The 22216-nt window shown below is 49.0% G+C and overlaps 2 protein-coding genes across 4 annotated transcripts; both read left to right on the top strand.

Annotated features, from left to right (window-relative positions):
- The first annotated feature begins 2902 nt into the window (after positions 1–2902).
- Positions 2903–5522, top strand: LOC135895846 (scoloptoxin SSD552-like). The gene is made up of 3 exons (XM_065424042.2): positions 2903–3250; positions 3956–4206; positions 4954–5522. Exons 1-3 carry the CDS (start codon positions 2950–2952, stop codon positions 5299–5301), a joined length of 900 nt encoding a protein of 299 aa, XP_065280114.1. The 5' UTR covers positions 2903–2949; the 3' UTR covers positions 5302–5522.
- A 6945-nt stretch (positions 5523–12467) lies between these two features.
- Positions 12468–21961, top strand: LOC135895822 (uncharacterized). 3 transcript variants are annotated; one of them, XM_070532948.1, is made up of 3 exons: positions 16623–16775; positions 19557–19615; positions 20208–21961. In XM_070532948.1, exon 3 carries the CDS (start codon positions 20277–20279, stop codon positions 21537–21539), a length of 1263 nt encoding a protein of 420 aa, XP_070389049.1. In that variant the 5' UTR covers positions 16623–16775; positions 19557–19615; positions 20208–20276; the 3' UTR covers positions 21540–21961. The 3 variants fall into 3 exon arrangements, with proteins under 3 accessions (XP_065280091.1, XP_070389049.1, XP_065280092.1); XM_065424019.1 differs by lacking the exons at positions 16623–16775; positions 19557–19615 and adding an exon at positions 12468–12586; XM_065424020.1 differs by lacking the exon at positions 19557–19615.
- Positions 21962–22216: the final 255 nt, after the last annotated feature.

A 22216-nucleotide genomic window follows, 5' to 3' on the forward strand; every position in this document is an offset into this window, starting at 1 on the left:
TCTCAGCTTCCATTCCCGGTTAAAAAAAATAAAAAAAAGGTACTCTCTCTCTCCGTTCCAGCGGTTTGTTTATCTTTCCTTTGGCACGGCGCTCTATTGCTTTCCTTTATACGTCGGCTACAGCTTGCGAATGATATCCACTACAAAGCACGGAATAAAGATAAGACCCCCGGGGCGTATGTAAACGCGATGGCGGTCGCGGAAGCTTAGTCAATAAAGCCTCCTGCTCCGCCCCCGCCCTGCTCTCGCTTTTTGCTAGTTGTGCGCGGTGATATCCGGGGTTCATTCTCTAATTGCGCAGTGCTGCTTTTGACTCACTCCCCAAGTTAAGCTTCTCTGTACTGCAGTCTCTACGTTAACACACACACGCGCACACACGAAAATAGTAAAAATAAAACAGAAAGCCTATATCCTCCTCTTCTGCGTCCTTCTGTGCTTCTAATTTTTGGCTTATTCACTTCGTTCGTCTAACGAGCCGCTCTCTCTCTGGATCTCATCCGGCCGGCCACGCTAATTAGGTGGACTCTCGGCGGCTAAGTGCGCTCATTATGAGGGCGCTATTAGCGAGCCTGAAAGCTCTCGCAGTGCTGCTACAGAGCCGAAATACGCGGGCACGTAATGTATGCCTCCGCTATCAAGAAGGAATTGGTACGCGCCGTCGAGAGGACGGTGTTAATCTGCACTTCACGAACACACTTTCGACTGGGAGACGTGCAAGAGCGTTGCTCGGCGGCCGATGTCCGAGGGCCTTCTTAAACAGCCGTGCCCGTTATCGAACGGGGATGCTCTTCCAGGGGCCCGGAGGTAAGAAAAAAATTGCATGGCACGACGGCCCAGCGGCAACTCGTAGGTTCAACGTTCTCTCGCTGATCACGAAATCGCCGGTTCGAACAATGTCCTAACTTTAACATGACTGATTTTAGAATGGCCTCTTTTACCACGATATCGGGGCAAGATGAAGGGCGAAGAACACTTCGACTGATAAACGCGCAACCTGACAATATGACATTTTATCGTAGCCAAGTGTGGATTGGGGATTCTAATCAAATTACATAAATTAACCATTCGATCAGTCATAGAAACAACGGAGCCATCAATCAGTCATGGATAAATAAAATAATTATGTTATTTCCGAACTATTTCTACCAAGAGGGTGGCGGATAAAATCTGCCAGTTCGCAGCTTTGCGAGCCAGCAACACGCGTTGCATTGATCGACAGATCCACAGAGGGTATTCATATCAGGCTTCGTGCAACGGCCGACAACGATGGGCGCCTCCGCCATCTTGACTTCGGCGCACTCGTACGGTGTCTGCTATAGCGCCTGCGTTAGGAGAGGCTGAGTCATGCTAAGCGGCAGTCGTTGTCGCAGCTATCGGGCCAAGAAAGTCCAACAGTTGCCTTCGACGTCCAGCGGCCACTGGATCTCTGCGCGCTGCCAAGAATCGACAAGAGCACGCTGACAGACTATTGCTCCCGTAAAGGTCCATCCGGACGGCAGCAGCAAAATACGCACTTCTTCGAAGCTGAACCTTACGCCCAGCCTTCTTCTGTTAATTGCGCAATGCCGAGCGGATGGCGTCTCGCAAGTTCGCCTTACAACACAATGCTTCGTGTCATTTACCTCCGCGATTATAAACGTGCGTCTCATAGGCGTATGACGAGCGGCAGTAATGTCTCTCGTCGAAAGAACATTGTTTCTTCTTTGAACGACGCTGTGCAGCTTTCCTCCGTTCCCGTCTTAAGCCGCAGACGTCTCTGTATGCGCTTCGCGATCGTGTGTGTGTTTAGTCCGTTTTCGAACAGTGCAAAATGTTTTCAAACGGTATACGATCTCATATGTCACGTGCGCACATTTGTAACTGCATACAATGAGAGTACGAGTATACGTACTTCTCTTTTCATTGCACACTCGCTGCTTACAACAAACGGTGAACATAACTCATGTCGCGCAGATCTAATATACGTTGACGTGATTACTGGAGCCACTTCTGTCGCACGTGCGTATTCTGTTATTCTTTTCCGTTTATATATATTCGGCGTGTTTAGCGCAAAAGGTTGTTTGTTTGCGTGGACTTGCAAGCGAAGGACGAGCACTTCGCGGAATAATTAGCCTCTCGTGTTTTGGAGATAACACCGTACGCTGTATCAGCACGCCCGGTTTTTCCCGCATCAGCTCAACGGCGCGTGCCGCACGTCAGCAGGGGACCGGCGGAAGGCGAGTGCGTACGTTTGTGTGAAAGCACACTTAGCACGGCGGAAGCTTGAATGGGGCCTTTACGACCGGTAGTGTGGCGTTACTGGAGGTAGGTGTATATGCTTCTCCTAATGGAATAACGCGGCTGCTGCAGTCAACTCCTGCCTTCTAGTTTAGAAGAGCGTGCTATTGGGTGAGTTGGTGCATTTAAAAAAAAAAATTAAACTGCGCGGCGAACTAACAACCACAGAGAGTAGTTGTGTCATGCTCTCTCTCTCTGTGGGCGGTAGTTCGCTCCGTTTAAATCCTCCATTATACTCCTACAGTCACTTAAATATATATATATATATATATATATGTGTGTGTGTGTGTGTGTGTGTGTGTGTGTGTGTGTGTGTGTGTGCGTGTGTGTGTGTGTGTGTGTGTGTGTGTGTGTGTGTGTGTGTGTGTGTGTGTGTGTGTGTGTGTGTGTGTGTGTGTGTGTGTGTGTGTGTGTGTGTGTGTGTGTGTGTGTGTGTGTGTGTGTGTGTGTGTGTGTGTGTGTGTCAAATGCCACTAATTTTATTCAAATAAATCGAGGGATTGTATCATCGAGGCATCGTAGCCTTTTACATGTGTTCGAACAGGCTCCGTCGAAGTTGGCTCCCCCGAGCTACGAGAGGCTCGTGCCCTTCAAATTAGGCAGAAGGCACCAGCGTCATCGCCACCGCACGTGTGCACGCGCCGTTCTCGCGAGCAGGACGAAGAGGACGCCATGGGACGCTGCCGCCTTCGAGAGCAAGGGCTGCTCCTCCTGCTGGTCGCGGCCGCCCAGGAGCCCCACGGCGCCGGCGCGAGACGATCCGCCGCCGGCCGGGCCGACCTGGCGGCGGTCAGCTGGCTGCGTCCTCCGGCCGAGTTCGTGGTGCCGTGCTCGGTGCGCGCGCGGGGCTTCGACGGCGACCAGCAGGCGGGCGTGGTCAGGGCGCACAACGAGTACCGCAGCCTCGTCGCCAAGGGAGGACTGCACGGCTACCAACCCGCGGCGGACATGTGCGAGACCACGTGGGACCCGGGTGAGCGATGCCGTGTGTACGCGCGCCTCACAGTGACGTGTTGCGGCGTTCGCGTCGCTGGTCGCCGAGCGCAGTTTGCATGAAGTGTCTGCGTGTCTTATGTGCTCTCAGTGAAAGCCTCACCGTGCTTCACATGACTGTCACTGCATCGTTCGTATCGTAAATGTCCGGGTGTGTATACCCCCGCGAACCCCGAACATCTTTCCACATGAGAAAAAAATTAGAACATTTCATTTGGATTTATTTCTTACCATAGAGAGCACACTCCTAAAACAAAGGAATATTGTACTGTTTTTTTCAGTAAAAGTTATTAGAACTGCAACTGTTAATTAGTCATTAGATTGCTGAGCAATACACAACTAAAAACGTCACCCTGCATATTAAAAACGCAACTATGAGCTTCGCGTAAAATGTCCCGCGCTAAACCACAATTTTGGGGCATCCAACTCAGCGCGGCAAACGTATATCACGCTCATCTGCCTGTAACAATTTGCGCTATAAATCAAAAGATGCGGATTCAGCGGTGACCTTCAGGGATCACTGTGACCGACCAACCGATTGCATTAATAATTTCCTGATGGAGGTTTTACATCCCAAAGCTAAGCTTAGGTGAGAAATGCCTGTCGCTCGAAGATGCTGTTTGTGCCGAGGTTGAGAAAATCACTCTGACTATGACGCCTTTTGGTGGCCATGACACGTGCGCAGACCTGGCGGAAGTGGCGCAGTCGTACGTGGAACAGTGCGCGCCGCAGAGTGAGGCCGTGCAGGCACGCAACTTCATCGAGCAGGGCCAGAACCTGTGCCTCCAGACGCTGCCGGACACCGCCAACGACACGGGATTCGAGGCCTGCGTCGCCGCCTGGTTCAGCGAACACGCCGGCTGCTCCAAGGGCATCATCGAGTCGTACAGGAACGCCAGTGGCCGCGACGAAACCTCCTGCGAACGTTTTACCCAGGTGGGAGTCAGCGCCCTTGCTAGACGGGCAGGTTTAGTATTTCATCAAAGGGGCGTTGGAGAGGAATATTGGACGCGAGGCCGCGTTAGTAAAGCATGCGTGTCTGTAATAGCATCGCATTCTTTGCTAGAGCGAATCTCGATGAGCCAGAAAATGCGGTTATAGAAGATGGTGAGGCCGACACATTGCAATTCCGGCACCATCTCCAGTGGCGATATCGTACATTTTTTTTAAAGCATCGCTTTCGTGTGCAGTTTATATTGTTAATTGATATGTGAGCATCACGTGGCGTTTTAAGGGAAGCAGAATCAACCTAGCAATTTCCGAAAACTGTACAGTTCTAAAGCGGGAGGAATACAGCAATAAAGCTTTTGAAATTCAACGCGTCATGCTGACGTCGTGGTCACGGGTCAGGTGGAGGGATTGTTTGGAGGGACACTAACGATAATATTAGGTTGAGCTAAACTTCTGGATTACGCACCACAGACACCACTTAAGTCAGTAAAATCGTGAACGAAGGCTCCGTACGTTACAACGAACACCACATGAAAGACGAGCGGTGCCTCCTACTCGAACTTGCCGCACCAGGCGTCCAGGACGACATGAATTTTGAAAGTGTTCGTCGGAGAACTACTGTCTGTAGATGGAGGAGTATAAGGCACTGTACGTCTTTTAGTAATGCCGATTTAGAAACTATTGTGGCGCGTCGCCAGTAAGTACTTACGGTGGCTGTCCTCATCGGTTCAGCTCGTCTGGTCCCGGAGTCAGTACGTCGGCTGCGGCTTCGCGCTCGTCGAGTCCATCGACGGCGTCACGCGGAACCTGTACGCGTGCAACTACGACGAGCCGGGCAACCATCCGGGCACGGCCGTCTACGCGCCGGGCCCCACGTGCTCGTCCTGCCCCAACTACACGACCTGCGTCGCCGAGCTGGGCTTGTGCCGCGTCGACCATCTGACCGTCGAGGACATGAGAGCTCCCGAAGCCCCAAACAGGGGTCGCGGCGACGTCACCGTCTCGTCCAGCCAGACTTTGACGTTGGCCATGTCTTCGTCCGTGCTGGCGGCGCTGGTCCACGCGACACTACTGTCGTGAGAGGGCTGCATAGCGGTCGCTCAAAACACGAGCCCAGTGACCGCGGTGCGGCTGTGAACGTTGCCCACGCAAGTGGTCACTGTTGCGCCGCGTATTGCGGTGGAACGCCTATTTCTTCCGCGAACTGATGTTATGAGACCGTTTCTGATGGCAGAAGGCTTCTTCTCAAGCTCTTCCTGCTTTTTAAATATGTGCGTAAATAAAAGTCGTTTTGTATGGTATTTCTTTGTAGCAGCGTTATCATTTCAAACAGGCTGCAGACGGCTGCAGTAATGTTCCGTTCTCTTTTGTGCATACTCGGCACCATTTTCACTGGTAAATTGCAAGCACCAAGAAGAACGACCGACTTTTCTGCTCAATGACGAAAATTCCGTCCTCGAGGATGGACTGGATGTCGGAATTCTCTTCTTGCATCCTTGCCTTCTCTGAAATATTTTGAAAATTGGTGCATTCGTTAGCAGAACACCATTCTTTTATTTCTTGCCCTGTCTTTCCCTTCTTGCCACGGGCTTCAGTTAAGTTGCTTCAGGTCAGTGCTGTTTTATAGATCAGCTGACAATCGTAAGTTAATCTTGGCGCATCGGCCAAACATGGTTCTGTAGGCGTATGTTCCTTCTGACGTAACTTCGGCGCCGGCGCAATATTATGCGCCACACGTCTTGCGCTGTTACATGGAGTATCGGGTGGAATAAACACTCGCAGGAGCATGCGGAGTAATCTAATACCGATAAGAGAGGGGAAGCGGCAAACCCCAGTCGGAAAATTAAAAGACACAACTACTTTCTGCTCTCGTCTCTCTCCTGCCTTTCAAATCTCCCTGCTAGCGCCGCTTAAGTTGTTCCACCTCAGCGCTGATTTATAGATGAACTGAAATGCATCGAGGAAAGTGGTATCAGCCTATCAGAGCAGCTAGAGGCGATACTGCACTCTTAGGTGCTGTGTTATTAAGGGTTGTTGCGTCGGAAGAATGATGGGGAAGTATCACCTACGAATACATTTTAAAGGTTTTGTCTAGGGGGACAAAAAGAAAAAAAAAGGAAGTAACACTTCCGACGTGAATATAAGGCCCACAGTTTGAATCTAGGCGTCTGTGTGATGGGATAACTTTATTTGGAATCCGGCGATTGGGAGGCCCGGCCCTGGGGCCGCCTAGATGGCCACTGGGAGCTCCTGCTCCCGTGCGGCCTCCATGGCTCGCTGTACGGCCCAACGTTGGTCTTGTGAATCTACGTTGCTCGGTGCTCGACGTTTTTTTCTTTGCCTCGTTTTTTTTTTAAAAACCTGTCCGAAAAGTGTACACGATTGCTTCAGGTTAACGCCCTAGGACAGTGATAGAATAAAATATATCGCTGTAAAAATAAAACTTAATGTGCATTCGTACGTTTAGAAAAAAAGCGCCATTCCAAGAAAAAAGAAGGAAAAAAAAGAAAGCACCCTTAAAAATCGGTGCATTAGTCAGCTTACTACGGGTGTAAGAGGGTGAGTTATATACACGAGAAAACACTCTTAAGGGTGCAGCTTTCTTTAGTGTGTAGTTGCCACTGCGGAGGGCGCCTCGTGATAGAACATCATCGAGGCGGCTCGCGGCGCCGTTCGTTCCGCGAATAATAGCGCCTCACTAAACTGGCGTCCTGTGCAGCCGTGTTTTTGTAACGAAACACGTTCGCTAAGACGGAGAGCACAGTTTTCCTCCGCGCATGCCAGAAGCAGACGTCTGTGAACTCGTGCCGAAGTCAGTCTGTTAATTACCACCATCATCACCGCAAGTACCATCATCACCAATGTCGCAGCAGGGCGAAGGCTTTTTCTTCGGGGATCTCGATTTAGCTATGCCTTCTGTCAGCTGACTTTCCCCCTCCTCCACCACCAAATCCTTTAAATTTCTTGACTGTGTTCCTTCCTTTGTCGCCCATCCTGTATTTCCAATAGACTCGCCGGCTGTCTGCTTTTTGCACATTACGTGCGTGCGCGCTGCTTTAGTATATTGTTCTCCAACATAGAAAGTCAGCAAAGCCCGTTCATCTTCTATTCCGTATATCGACGTCTTCCTCTAACTTTCTGGGAATTTCCAGCAGCACAATACACAAATGGAAAAGCCATACACAAGATGCCCACACCGATCCTCCAATTAAACTCTTGGGAAGGATGGATCGCACCTCAACGGTCTGTCGAGACAAGAGGTCAGAAATGCTTGGCCATCGTAGTCAGAGAAATAATTGACGACGAAGACCATGGAGTCAAGGCCTCAGTGCAAGCCAGACTTTTTCCCGAACTCGGGTGGTAAATTTCCGTAGATTTCCCCAGATTTGTATGAAATGTGGTTCTTCAGCTCGTGAATATTATTTCAATAATTATTATTGTTAGTATTGCGCAAATTACTGCAAATTATATTGTTTAAGTTTATTTCTAAGGTTGTTTTAAAGTTTTAATTAATGAAGTCACCGGACTCAAACTGAAATCAGGACCTTTTGCCTGAAGCCATGGACAGACAGCGTCAGCACGTCTATTCTTTGTAAATTGCTTCGCACCTATAGAGCATACAGCAACAAGCGAAGATTACACGGAACCTTATTCGAATTGTAAGTAAAATGTACGCCAGACCTCCTTTACGGAATGTAACAGTGTCAAAACAGTGCGCCACTTCACGACAGTAATGTAAAAGATATGAACAGTGTGTTTTTTTCTTTTTTCTTGCCATGTACTGATGTGTCACCACCACCTAGACTCACTTATACGTAATTTGCAGCAAAGCAGAAAAATACGCTGCTAGTATTTATCTTTCATCCAAAGCAAAACTTGTCGAAACACATCACCGCTAGGACTATGTTCAAGGTTGCTCTGGCTATGGGTGGTTGGCGGTAAATTTTAGTTTACGCGTACACTTCCGGCTGTTTAGCGCCACTACCGCATTGTCATGCTCGGTATAAGGTATATGTGTCCGCTTAGGCACAGATGTGCCCGTGCTGTTTTGTGTAATGTTCCGGCATACGTTTGTTTCGTCATTTACAGATGAGATGCATTCACTCCACTGCTGCACGCTAATAATTCGCATGCTAATTCGAAAGTAGTTTGAGGTGACTGAAACGAAAACACGCCGTCACGTGAGCAGTTTCGCCGTTTCAATATCCTATAGTGCGAAAGTATGTCAGATTTAAACATTGTTTCATATTTACCTAAACAAAGCATAAAATCCCCAGACCTAGGGAAATTTTTCTGCAGTTAGCAGCACTACAAGGCCCGAATATTCAGAGCCCTAATAAACGTTTATTCCATTTCTCTGTTAACGTAACACCCACAATTTGGGTGCGCGCGCGTGCGTGCGAGCGCTCGCGCGCGCGGTCCTTCCTCTTTGCAAGCTCATTTCTTATTCATTGGATTTCGGCCCAGTGTGCTGGTATTTGTAGACGGCACTTATTGTACGCCTCTTCCTTCGGTCGATTTAGGCACCACTGGCCCCCTTGAAGCCCTTGGGTTCAGCCAGAGCAGTGGAAAAGTAAACATGTCCGAAATAGGGATTAGTAAGAGGCGATTGGAGGATTGGTGGAATAAAAGTAGGGAAACGACAAAAAACGGAGACGTACAAAACGCAGTTTGCAATAGGGGATCAGAAAATTTGGTTGTGGGAGTTCGTAGTGTTTCTTTTTCTTTTTTATTGTTTAACCTAGGAAGGACATTAGGCAGTATAATAGCAAGCGCTTGGTGGCGCAACCCACCGCCCCGTTCCAAAGGGGACGCTCATAACATACATACATACATACATACATACATACATACATACATACATACATACATACATACATACATACATACATACATACATACATACATACATACATACATACATACATACATACATACATACATACATACATACATACATACATACATACATACATACATACATACATACATACATACATACATACATACATACATACATACATACATACATACATACATACATACATACATCCCTTTCAAGCATATCGCTAAGCTAACTGTCATTTTACTTGGACACTTTGTTACCACGCAACAGCGATTCAGGGCTTCGCGATGCTATGTATTCTCATATATGATCTACCTTGGGTACGTGTTGGCCACCGCCTAACTCTGTGTGCTTGTGTGGTACTGCATACCAATTACGCAAATCATTTAATATCGTTGAACCTGCGTTGTTTGACAACGCAGCAAACTTTGTTTATTGCGGACCAGAAAATATGTATTTTCTTTTCAATTCTCTTTGTAAAACAATGCATATCCGGCAGTGCAGAGATGCGATATCCCAGTGATACCAAGAATTCAAGCAAAAAAATATAAATTAATTATTCTTTCTTTTTCGCGTATAAGCAGATAGTTGGCCAGGAGGTAATCGGTTTCCACAAGCACAGTGTAGTACAAAGGTGTTTAGAAACTGACCTCACTTTCGTCCAAGCAAAGAGCAAAGCTTTATTCTCCAGCGGCACAGGTTATTTCGTACTCGATGACGTGGCGCCTTCCTTTGATGAGTTGAACAATTACCCAGAGCAAAGTTCCTGAAGAGGCGGACATGGGAACGGCCTTCGGCATCCTCCGCTCTTAATGGTCGCCAAGGTGCTGTCAATTCTGTGCGACCGAGCGAGTACCGTTGACAGGCCTAACGTGTTTGTGTCAAAACGACATGGCGATGACTTTGTTCGTGCCCTTCATGATTGTTGGCAGAACAAATTAAGCTTGAAGCACAAGTAATAACGATTTTGCTGTTGTTCCGGTGAGGAATTCGAAGCAACAATGTAAGTCTAGGTAGCTCATGTTTCCCGAACAAAAAGATAGTAACATGGGCACTTACATGCCTTATCATTACTTTTAAACTGAGAGATATTACAACACTGTCTAACGGACACAGTTCTGTTCTTGTTCTTGTTTTCCTGCGTTGGTGACATTTGCGTAGCCTGTACCTCATGTTACTAAAGTTTGGCTCAAGTTAGGTCAAATACCCTGTATTTCTTAAGCACAAACAAAACAATTGGAGTGATCGGCCAGGTGGTTTCTGTCACGGAAACAGCACTTCTCATGGAACAGCACAGTAACTCTGACGGTGGCTTCTCATCGTGTACTACAAAGCCAGCTTCGACGCGCATTCAATCAGCGCTATGGCCAGATCGACTGAGGAATCCGACATGAAAGAGCCCGTGGTGTGTGTGACTAAATGGAAAACGAGGCGCCACGGCTCCAAATGCGATGCATTACCACAGCCTATCAGCAAAAATTTGAGTAAGGACAAGGTGAAAATAACTAGAATGCTTTGTCGGGCTTCAAGCTTCGCCTGCACTACTACCATTGTTTTAATTGAGGCTTTAACTCGCATTTATAACTGCATCACGCTTAGAAAAGAGCTGTACATCGAGCTCATCTAATTACACATAACAGGTGTTCTGACTGGTTTTCTTCCTGTTAAAGTATCAATTTGTGCTTGTGGGATAGTACGTATACCAGTAGATGTGGCAGCCGCTGACTCCACGGCGTCTTCGTATTACCTGTGGTTCGGGCGGCTACCACACCAGCCACAAACAAATTCTGCAGGGTTTCAGTTGTAATTCATGGGGAATAGACGCCCTTCGACCAAGCCCTTCGTTCAAGCGAGGCAAGGAGAAAGGAAGGCACTAACCGGAATTCACACTTGCAATGTGCGAATGGGTGACACAAGGGTGGGGCGTCAGCCTATACTCGCGCTACCTTTTCGTCCAAATTCTCTGATCGGTGATGGTCTGGCAGAAAGATGTGGCGTTACGAAGCGCTTTCTGGATAGTCTGAGGGTTCACTGGGTGGGTGGTGCCTCCACCAGAGGTCACTAGTCATGTCACCTGTGCGATCAATTGCGAAAGCTTGGGACATCATGGGTGGTCAGCTTCGGCGGAAAAGCTTAATGACCCGTTTTGTCCACGGAAACACAGAGAGCACACAGAGAACGCGATGACAGTGGGAAAGCCCTTTGTTATTTAAACACGGACGGCACACAAGAGAACGCTGGAAAACACGTCTATTGCGTGCAGCGCACGTGACACAGCCAGAGCACATATGTCAGCACGTGTGGTACAAATCTTCTAGAGCGTAGTATTTTAGACATAGAAGACACGTATGCAGCATTTCCCACTCTGCGCTTGAGGTATTAGGAGGGTTTGCATTTAACACCTAATTCTCACGTGAACCCGTGTCGTTCAACTGTTCTGTGGAGTATACGTAGGAATGAGCGTCCGCGGTACGCAAGGGGAAATGCCCATGGAACAGAGACGACGTGCTTTCGCCTGTTTTGTGCATTTGCTTACAGCACCTGCCGTGATTACCCCGCTGTCGCTTTTGCTAATTGCTGATGACACTAACGAGCCCCGCACGGGATTTCCTTGGCGCTTACGGGAAACAATAGCGCGCGACAAACTGCGCCTAATGGGAGAACAATATGACACGATCAGCTCACAGCTCGCGGCATGTCGAAGCGATAGCGCTGGCGCGCAAATCATGCTTTACACGTCCCATGTGGTTGCCGTACAGGCCCGCGGGGATAGCGGAACAAACGCGTTCGCGACGCGCGCGGGACTGCTTCAAAGAAGCAGCTGCATCGGTTGCGCGTTTGATGCTCTAGTATACGCCGCTGATATTCGAAGAATGACTGGACAGGCGGGTTAGGGGGTATGGTTCGGCAAAGAACCTGGACCACCCGAACGCTACGCACTCTACGCCGAAGTCGTACGCGAAGCAGAACCTTCCGACCCCTCAGTTGCAGTTGTACGTCTAGAGCTCCTCGTTTTGCGACCTTCCGAGCTATAAATGAGACACAGCGCGCACACGATGCCTTGAAAGAGAGCGGTATCGCGGCAGTGCCGACTACTACGAGAAGGCGGCGTAGTGTCTACGGGCTCTCATGGCAGGTGTTAGGATAGCCCTGTTTTCATTCCTTGTTTAAATGTTTTCTTTTTCTTTTTTGTTCGAAGGCTCGGTAGGCATAATCAAGCTTCCCTTGTTTGCGTGCCGTCATTATTTCTCTTCCCGCTCGCATCTTGCGACGTCAACGTGTATTAAACGCACCCCGGAACTACTCAGGAAGGAGCCGAAGTGGCGTATATACGCGAGGACAAGAAAAAAAAAGGAATAATAAGCGCAAGATAACGAGCTAGTTCCAGGCTTGACAACACGCCCCGACCATCGTAATGTCGAGCGTGGTGACGGCTTGCAGACATTCGATGGTTTGTTTTGCTAGACGGAGGCGAAATCGGGCTCTTTCGCGGCGTTGGACCCCGGAGCGTATCTGCAGGTTAGTGCTTGAAAGCCACAAATTTTGAAACGAAATCTTTAAGACTCGCTATATGATGTTGCTTCGTCATTTTCCGCTTTATGGGGGGGTGTATTTCTAATCACGACGCCGTAAATCACGTGGGTTCCGAGTCGTTTTCACGTTGAATGTAAAATTTGCACCTTTGCTTCCTCGAAGAACAAATCCCTAGATAGACTCGCTATATTATTAGAAAGGGTTGTAGAGAGCCTCACTTGTTTAAGTTACAGCGTGGGCTTATGTTTTTATTGCACAATTGCCCTCCATATATACATACATGACCGAGAAGAAAGGAAACTGAGGGGCCTGATTTTTCTATTAATCCAGCGCCACCACACTCACAAATGCAGGAGGCGGATGTGGCACATTCTTTCTGTCGCCGGCGCCACGAGTACGTTATCTATTTGGCTAACGTTCCCAGGGTTACCTCTAGTAATAATACATAAATACCCTAAAAAGTTGAACTAGGAAGGAAAAGCGGCCAACTAAGACGATCACTAGAGGGAGAATGACATAGGACAAGCGTAAACTTCATCTATCTTTATTCACCGAAAAACCAGCAAACATGATGAAAATCACAGACACGTGCACAAGGACCATAATGCATCATCTGCCAAACCGTTCAAGATATGATATTTCTCTTTTAAAGAGGGTCACGGAAGTATCAATAACACAGTTTTCCCCCCTTCTTTATATGGAATGCCTCTAATACCTTACGTGCCTTTGTATCTCTGCTTTTGCCAAGAATCTTTATCTCTCGGAACCGTGGTTCACACTTCTTGCAGTAGAGGCATTGTTTCCGTGGCGAATGTTCTGCCGTCCGATCACACGCAGTGCAAGTTGCGCAATGTTCCAAAAGACGCACCCCTACTTTATTCAGCGACCGCACATGTTCAGCTGCAGGTTCATTCATGCATCTACCCGCTTGGCCCGCACAGGTTTTCCCGCAGTTCAAAGGTATTTCATACACCACACCGGTGCAGCCCTTTACAAACGGCTTGCCGTGCTTGTTGATGCAAATGCTTCTCGAACCCTCGCTGACGACGTGGACGCAGAGCTGCGCTTGTTTCCGAGGAGCCGAAGTTCAAGTATGCACCATCTAGCCCAAATTAATGTTGTTCTGAACCCTAAAGAGTGGACGGGGGAACGGCGCCGCGGTAGCTCATTTGGCAAGAGCATCGCACGCCTAATTCGAAGACATGGGTTCGTATCTTAAATGCGGCCCGTTGTTTCTTATATCCACTTATTTCCATGAGTTTATCATTTCTTTAATTCACTTAGTAAGTACAAGTAATTGCTCTATGTTGTCCTTGTTGTATTTGTTTGTTGGCTTCTTATCGTACGATTAATAAAAATCGGGGCCCTCGGTTTCCTTTCTTCTTGTTCATTACATTACGAGGGTCTCGAATGCAGCTATATTGATGCCTTCAGGTAGCATGTGTAGGTTTATTGACCAGTTGCCGTCACCCGAACAGATCCATGTACACAAGCGATGATAAACGCGAAGGCCGCGTCATCCATTGCTGTGGTTCAGAAGGGGTCTCGAGCTCTGGTAGCGAAGACGGTGCTGTGTCGATTACCGACGCAGAGTCCGATAGCCGGTCGAACCCACTGGGCACTCCCGCCGGGCTGCTCTGATGCTGTTAGGACGACCCTTTACCTTTGTCCCTCCTAACCTCTTTCTCGTTTACTCCCATCTCCCTCCTCCTCCCCCCCCCCCCCTGCTGGCGCTGAGCCGTGCTCCCGCATGGGTTGCAGAAGATAGAGCTAGCCTTTCCTCCTTTCCCCACAAGAAGCACTTCTCTCTCTACAGCCCAAATCCGGGGTCTACAGAGGGCGGGCTGCGAGCCCATCTGCCGAAACCTTGTCGGGTGCAGCTGCAACGGCGCGATGGTACTGCTCCCGAGCTTAGCTGGGTTATCGTCGTAGCAGCTCCGCTGGCAAAGTACCAGCGGTGGTCTGCAGCGCGTTTGTGGGACGGGTGGAGCCGATAGCGTTGTTTCAGCGTGCACCGGTAGGTGTTGAGATGGCGGCTGGTACAGAGATTGCGTCGCCGGTGTAGCCTGAAATTGTTATTAAAGCTCCATTCCCTTCTACCTAGGTTCGGTAGGCGTGACCTTCGTAGTCGTCCCATGCTTTGTTGGCTCCGGGAAGTCCTTTTGAGGTAATCACCCCTCCTTTGTCGTCACTCCAGACGTTTCGATTACACCATGTATAATGTATTGAGTGCCCACACCTAAGAGAGGGATAGCAAAGAGAGGAAAGGCAGGGAGGTCTACCAGACGAGCGTCCGGTTTGCTACCCTACACTGGAGGAAGGGAAAGGGGAACAGAAAGAGAGAAGCGGGATAGAGGGAACACTGTGTGTGCGCGCAGCAGAGCGACTGGGAATCAGTCAAGTACAAGCAAGTGCTCCGCCGATACGTTAGGCTGCCGTCATTCTGCTGTCTGAAGCAAACCTTGGTGATTCCCCATAGCTGGTGATGCACGTTGAAGTCTCCAGTGAAGACTAAGGAGTCGGTGGGGGTCAGCAGTACGTTTCAGTACGTGGCAGTATATTGTTTTGGTAAACCCCAGCCTTTTCAGTGCGAATAGAACGCTGTGGTTGAGCCATGATGCTTACTGAAGACTTGCAAGCCCTGAACTGAGAGCATCCAGTACCTGCAATGTACTTCGCGCTGGCAGATTGTGCAGGTTATTCGAGAGCATTCGAAAAGTATTCGTGAGAGACCGGAGTTTCATAATCACTTGCTGGTCTTCTTCAGGCAATTTGTCAGGAACCCGCGCTGTGTACTCTACAGCGGTGCGCAGCTGTATCACTTGACAGGGCTCCGGCTCCAGCTGTGGCATCGGCTGTGGCATCGGCCATGGCATCGGCTGCGGCTTCGGTTGTGACTTCGGTTGTGACTTTTGCTGTTGTTCTGGCTTTGGCTGTTGCTTTAGTAGTAGGGACCAAATTGTATTGTTCACCACCACGACCTTGTACGATTTAGAACGAATTGCGCCAGGCCTAGGGGGCAGAGGAGGAGGTGTTGTCGGACGGGCCGTACTCTTGACAGAGGCATCAGCGTACTTTGAAGTCCGACGGCGTCGGGAGCGTCGCTTTCTAACGGCCGCAACAGCTTCCCGATAGACGAATGGTCTATCGCCATATGTTTCAAGATCTCGTTTTCCTTCATTTTGGGACAGTCCTTCGAGGAAACATCATGGGACCCAAGGCAATTGGTGCATTTGAGAACCGTGGTTGCACAAGAGTCTGCAGTGTGGGGCTCACTGCAGCGGGAGCAAACTCTCGTGTTCTCGCATGCGGCGCTCGCGTGTCCCAGCCTCATACGATTGCGGCATTGGAGTGACCTTGGGATGAATGGTCGCACAGGGTGCCTAAAGGAGCCCACCTTTACGTGCGAAGGGAGAGTCTCGCCCTTGAAAATTATTTTTAGACAGCGGGACGTGCCGAGGCGATACACATAGGTTATGGCGACGCCATCAACGGCAGGCTTCACTAAAATCGGCAAGTCTGCGCTGGAGATGGAGACGTCCACGTCGTAGATGACATCAGTAGTGGAACCACTGCTCAGGGGGATGTATGAGCGGAGCTTGACCCTACCTAGTTCAGTAACTTTAGTCAAATTTCTCAGCGCATTCTCATGTGTGACGTCAATAGCCAGCACATTTTGTTCGTGTGTTGACTCTAACGTCTGTGACCTGATTTGGCGCCACCGGTTCAATTTGCACAGATACAGAATGTCTGTTGATTCGCCTCAGGTTATCGGTAGCGAGTTCTGGTACAAATAGAATCGTACTGACTGCGGTGTTCTGAGTTGGTCCTACCGTTGGCGTGCTCGGTGGTGTGTCTCCGTTTCGCCTTACGGTTCCGCACAAGCTCGAATGCGTCATCGGAGAAGTCCTCACTGCTGAGTGAGTAGACACTGGTGTCATCGCCGTCGATGACGCTCTGGAGGCCGGTCTGGAGGACGAAGATGAAGTGTCTGTGAGCCAGGACGCTATTTATTTAGCTAAGCTGTTTTCTCCTTATTTCTGCGTAAATATTTGGAGAGCCGGCAAGGTTCGCGGCGCGGATGCAAGTTGACGTCCCCGTGCCTCTGCCGGGGATGGCGACTTCTGCGGAGGCTGCTTCTAGGAAGACCACACATAAATAGCCCCGTGAGCCTGTAAGTCATGAAACGTCGGCAGACGGCTGCTAGCTGCCGCAGCGCGGGATCTCCGCTGGCTGGCTGAACTGAGAACGCAGAGGTGGCGTCCGCCGACGGTCGTCCTGCTCACGGCAGCGGGACCCGCAATCTTTTGGTGGCTGGGAGTAGTCGCTATCCATGGCAGGAGAAGGTGCGAATACCAGGCAGGAAGGACTGAAGCGCAGAGTCAGGTGGAAACTCGGAGCACACGGTAACGGAAGGGAATGCAATACCATGAAGGACAGCATAGCTTGAGCAATATCACCGGTGTAGTGCTGCCCTGAAGCCGCCGAGGAGGCCTGGTCGCCGTCTATAGATGATGCGTTGAGTACTTGCGGTGGTGCTGGAGTAATGGGATTCATGACCGAGGAAGTGTGGTCGGAGGTACCCGCAACACCGAGGACCCACGAGAGCGCGTGACTTCCGTCTTAGGAATTCCTTTTCGAGATTGTGCCATTGTAGTGTTGAGAAGGAGACAAGAGGACGTCCCTGCGAAAGCCTTGTTTACTTGTTCCTTTTCTTCGTCGTCTCTCTCACCCTTCGCGCTGCCGTGTGCCTGTTATCTCTGCACCATTCACTTTATTGGCGAGACAATATATAATGGGTGACGCATCTTTGAGCGCAAGAATTTCGCTGGAAGTACAGCAGAACCCCTACAATCTGGCGAAGCAACAGCCTCGCGAACTATCATGCTCAGACAGGCAAACCCGGTGCTCTGTACAGGCAGGTTTATACCGTCAATTCGATCCTTGAGGTCGAATTGATCCTTCAGGTGCTCGAATTATCCGAATGGTCTCATTAACTCACAGCGGCAAACTCAGTCAATTTATTCTTTCTCTGTGAACATTGCAAGTGTACTTTTCTTACACGCCGTATTTCACACTGATCTCTTTCTTGCGGAATACGACTTCCTCAACATTTTAAAGAATTCCTTTGTTTACCTTGTTGGAAAACGCTCTGTAACTTGCATACGGGACCATGGTAAACCAATGAAACTAGACCATTAAACAAGCAGAAACGAATGGCTTCACGTGTAAAAGGAGCGTAGCTAACAACAAACAAACGATAATAAAACAGCTTCACGGAGTAGTAGCACCGTGTGCTGAGTAGCTTGGGTGTTCCGGTTCGCGTATGATTGGGAGGTAGTGGGAGAATTAAATGAATCGACATGGTTTCGCGTTTGGACAAACTAATTTTCCATTCATAGCAGTGTATAATTTCTCGCCGAGGCTTTCAAGTGCCCTAAAAATTAAGCGAACGTCGTATTACCGGAGGTCGAATTAACGAAAGACGACTGCATTTTCTTTTTGTTCTATTTTTTTGCTTTTTAGGTCGCGCGGCCTCTGTGGTACGCTTCACATTTTCATCTCGCTTTGGTTTTGCGTTTATAGGCGGCAGGGGCACCACCCCACCCGAACGCTTATGTTGAGTGGGTTTAGACATCTTATTTTCCATTGTCATTGGGTAGTTCCCGCTATTTGTTCACTATATTCCCCGTCCCGTGTTCGCATGTGGCAACACCACCCTTCCCTCCAGCGCTCGCATCGAGCAAGATTTCAGTATCTCACCTTATAACTGATAACTGATACTCTCACGTAAACGAGGGACGATGGTGGACTTAATGTTGAAAAACAGTTATCTGTGAAGGCGAGCATCATGCGGAGGGCTGCTGAAGGTGCGCTCCTGTTTACAAGACATGTCGAACCATCTAGCCCAGCAGCTTACTACATCTGAAAGAGCCGTTCCAGGTCCTTCAATTTAGTGTATTTGTGCAATGTCACTAAAGGTTTGGAGGAAGGCATACATAAATGTAATTGATTACGTTTTAATACTTGCTCAGTTATTATCGTGGATCACTAATTCGTTACTGTAATCAATTACATTTTCGCATGACTTGTAATAGTAATCAGTTATTTTGTATGTAACGTGTACATGTCTGCTTCATTGATATAGCAGAGGAATTCATTGATACTTTAGGACATTTTCCTTCCCTTTCCGATTGTGAGGAGCAGGGAGCCGTTGCACGCTGGCTGCCCTCTGATGGATGACGTAAGCAGACCGTCACCTCGAGGGGCACGGCTTTGCGCTTGCTGCCGCCTCCCAATTTCGGTTTCGCGCGCTATGATAGTCGAATTTCGTCGTACCGCAGTTCAGCGGGTAACCGCATTTTTCCCAATCCAAAAGTTAATCTGGCTTGTACGGAGAGTTCGCTCCAACTTCCATATTACGATGAGCTCGCTAAAAAAAAAAAAAAGCTAGAAAGTGAATAAACGATTTTTTTTTTTATAGTTAGTGATTTATTACGACGCATCACCCGTCACCCCATGGTCGCTATCACTGATGGCGTGTCTCCGCGATTGCACGTCTCTCTTTTTTCTCAAAATGGCTAATTTTAAGTAGTACTCAAAGTCTTCGTAGATATACCCGGTATCCATAGATCGCATTTTCGTCATCTTGCGATTGACTCCTTTTCTTCAAGTCTTAAGAAGCATATAATCAGCAGAAATGACGCCTATATAGTAGTGATGTTACGACAAGACAGACACACCCTTGTTATTAGTCACTTTATGATTTGTCGATAATACACCTTAGTGTTTCTTTTAGCTTAGAAAATAGAGTTTGTCAATATTGGATTCTTATGGGAGTATGTGCGTTCTGGATAATACAACCATTTCTTTCTTTCTTTCTTTCTTTCTTTCTTTCTTTCTTTCTTTCTCTCTTTCTTTCTTTCTTTCTTTCTTTCTTTCTTTCTTTTTCAAGTGCTGAGCAGACACTGTTGCACCTCACTGACCGAGGCATTGTCAAGCGGCTTACTTGAGGTAATGAAAGGAGGGGCAACAGAGGTTGAATAAGACATGAATGTCATGTTTCGCATATTTTGCAGAGGTTATACTTAGTTGGTCAAGCTCCCAGAATCTGTCCAAGCACAATGCTCTACAATGCACAATATTACTGACCATACGACTCGTTTGCACACGTAACTAAACTAATAGACGCTTTGTCTGTGGCTTCCTTCTGTCGCGTGTCCTGCACTGTTTATTTCAATTTGAGCGTTAATGCTTCTTCTTTCTCCTCTTTATCATCTCGCAACAGTGCACGCTGAGCATATGCTGCTGCTAACGTAATGATCCAGATATGCGTTCGATAATCCGTAAATGGCGGCGTGTAGCACTTTTAATATCCAGGTCAAGATAACAAATGACTGTGTGTGCCCTTACGCCCACCTTAAAGGGTGTCATATAGGTGGCTCTTCCTGGCAGACACAAATCAGGACGGCTAGGCATCAGGAAAGTTGTTGCACTTAATTAGCCAACAAGAACGTGATGTAATTTTGACATAGGTGTTGCCGAAGCAGGCATGTGTTTCCTGTGGATGTGTACATCCGCCTTTTGCTTGTCCTTGCTTCCCCAGAAGGAGACGGCCAGGCGTCCACCCGCACACGCTCGCTTCGATGCCAAAGACTTCACAAGACGGGTCACGATGCTGTTCTGGCCACGCGTTGGTCTGCTGCTCCGCTCTGCACTGTCCGTCTGCATGTTTCGACTGACCCTCCAGCGGTGCCTCCCAGAGTACAGGAAAACAGAAGGTCACACTGCTTGCCTTCCCCGCAACTACGAATGCGACATCGTGTCTTCAGGATTGACTCCGGCTGAGCAGAAGTCATTCGTCGACGTCCACAACAAGTACCGGAGCATGGTTGCCCGCGGTATACTACCACGCTTTCCTCCCGCCTCAGACATGCGGAAACTGCGCTGGGATGACGGCCTGGCGGAAGTCGCGGAGGCGCACGCCAAGCAGTGCAACATTCGGCACGACGCCGGACGTCACCGGTCGACGGTGAAGTTCCCGCGCACGGGACAGAACCTGGCCGCCTTTTGGAAGAGCAACGGCGCTACCAACGGTTCCTCGTCTTGGGTCGGCAACGACATCGAGAGGGCCGTCAGCTCGTGGTTCGAGGAGAATCACCGCTACCCGCCGTCGGGTTTGAGTCACTTCAGCGAGAACGCGGTGGGGCCCGTGGGACATTTCACGCAGGTCATCTGGGCGAGCACCCAATTCGTGGGCTGCGGAGCAGTCCGTTTCAGGAAGCACGACGGGCGTGGAGGTGCTACCAACTTCTACGTGTGCAACTACGCGGAGGCCGGCAACCACGCAGGAAAGCCCGTGTACCTGCCTGGTAGAGCGTGCAGCCACTGCCCGCGGGGCATGGCATGCGAGTGGCCGGCGGGGCTCTGCACCGGCGGCAGCTTCACGGCTGCCTACCAAACGGCGCGGTCCTCGACTGGCACACGGGTTCCCGCAGCGATTTATCCGAGTTCTACAGCGAAAATAGGGGCTTGGAGACCCCATTATGGAGCACGGCGGTTCTGGAACAGGTCGTGGTACCCTTATAGCGTATCTTCAGGCGCAACGAGGAGAAACAGGGCGTGGATGCGTCATTACGATGCACAACGGCCATGGGCCGGAAAGTTGACACGCCCTCCAGTGTATTCGATCCAGACGAACAAAATGGTGACGTGGAAACCTCCCTACGAAAGCGATAGCTGGGCACATAAATGGCCACTCGGGTTCTGGAAGACAAGAGAACAATCTTTCAACATACTGAGGGAGTGGAAGTACCACCTGGACAACAGTGGCGGTGATTTCTCACAACTGAGGTTTGGGATCGATGGCGTGCACGACGTGTACATTAATAGACCTGAACGTGTAAGTGTGACGATATTTCGAGGATACGATCGCTAGTGTCATCTTGTGCTCCGAGGACGGGCGGGCGATACTGATGAAGGCACACGATAAAACATGCGTGGGGTCACATACGGCGCTGCAAATGTCAGTGGTTCCACTGCTTGCAAGCCTCAGAAGCTTTGCACTTCATTATGCACGCACAAACTCAGAATATTACATGATGAAAGCCTGCATGAATGCAAATTCGCAACACACGGCTATAAATTTTGAACGGTACTTAAATTTATTCTTTTAAGCACTTCGTAATTCTTTGTTGTTTCTCCTGTTCAAATTGTCGGCAATCTTAAGAAAAGTAAGCGCTTAAATTTGCGCTCTAATGGTATATGTTTTCCCATCAATACTCCGTTCAATTCGCGTAGTACAAACATAAGATTACTTCACGGTTATTCTTACCAATAAATCACACGCACCAGCGTGCGTCTACGATTATGTGGTTGTCATTGATTACTTAAGAAAGCGGGAAGCCCAACGCGCATGTCCACCAAATTATCTTGTGTCTCTTTTTGTTTAAGAGACATAGTGGGACCATGAATGCTGATGGTAACACAACTTCTCTCTGCACCCAAGGTAAATAGCCGAGTGAAGGGCGAAGCAAGCAATTAAACCTAATGCGGGCTGACGCCCATAGCCACGAGACAAGTCGTTTCATGTCATGGCAAATCACATGCGCGTGC

Source organism: Dermacentor albipictus, chromosome 2 (genome assembly GCF_038994185.2).
Source record: "Dermacentor albipictus isolate Rhodes 1998 colony chromosome 2, USDA_Dalb.pri_finalv2, whole genome shotgun sequence".
In the NCBI taxonomy this organism is placed as follows: Eukaryota; Metazoa; Arthropoda; class Arachnida; order Ixodida; family Ixodidae; genus Dermacentor; species Dermacentor albipictus.

What these genes read in the sequence shown, in the direction of transcription:
- LOC135895846 (XM_065424042.2), top strand. Translation starts at nt 2,950, where the DNA reads ATGGGACGCTGCCGCCTTCGAGAGCAAGGGCTGCTCCTCCTGCTGGTC. An exon ending in CGAGACCACGTGGGACCCGG is followed by an intron (nt 3,251 to 3,955) that starts GTGAGCGATGCC and finishes ACACGTGCGCAG; the next exon opens with ACCTGGCGGAAGTGGCGCAG. An exon ending in CCTGCGAACGTTTTACCCAG is followed by an intron (nt 4,207 to 4,953) that starts GTGGGAGTCAGC and finishes TCATCGGTTCAG; the next exon opens with CTCGTCTGGTCCCGGAGTCA.
- LOC135895822 (XM_065424019.1), top strand. Translation starts at nt 20,277, where the DNA reads ATGCTGTTCTGGCCACGCGTTGGTCTGCTGCTCCGCTCTGCACTGTCC.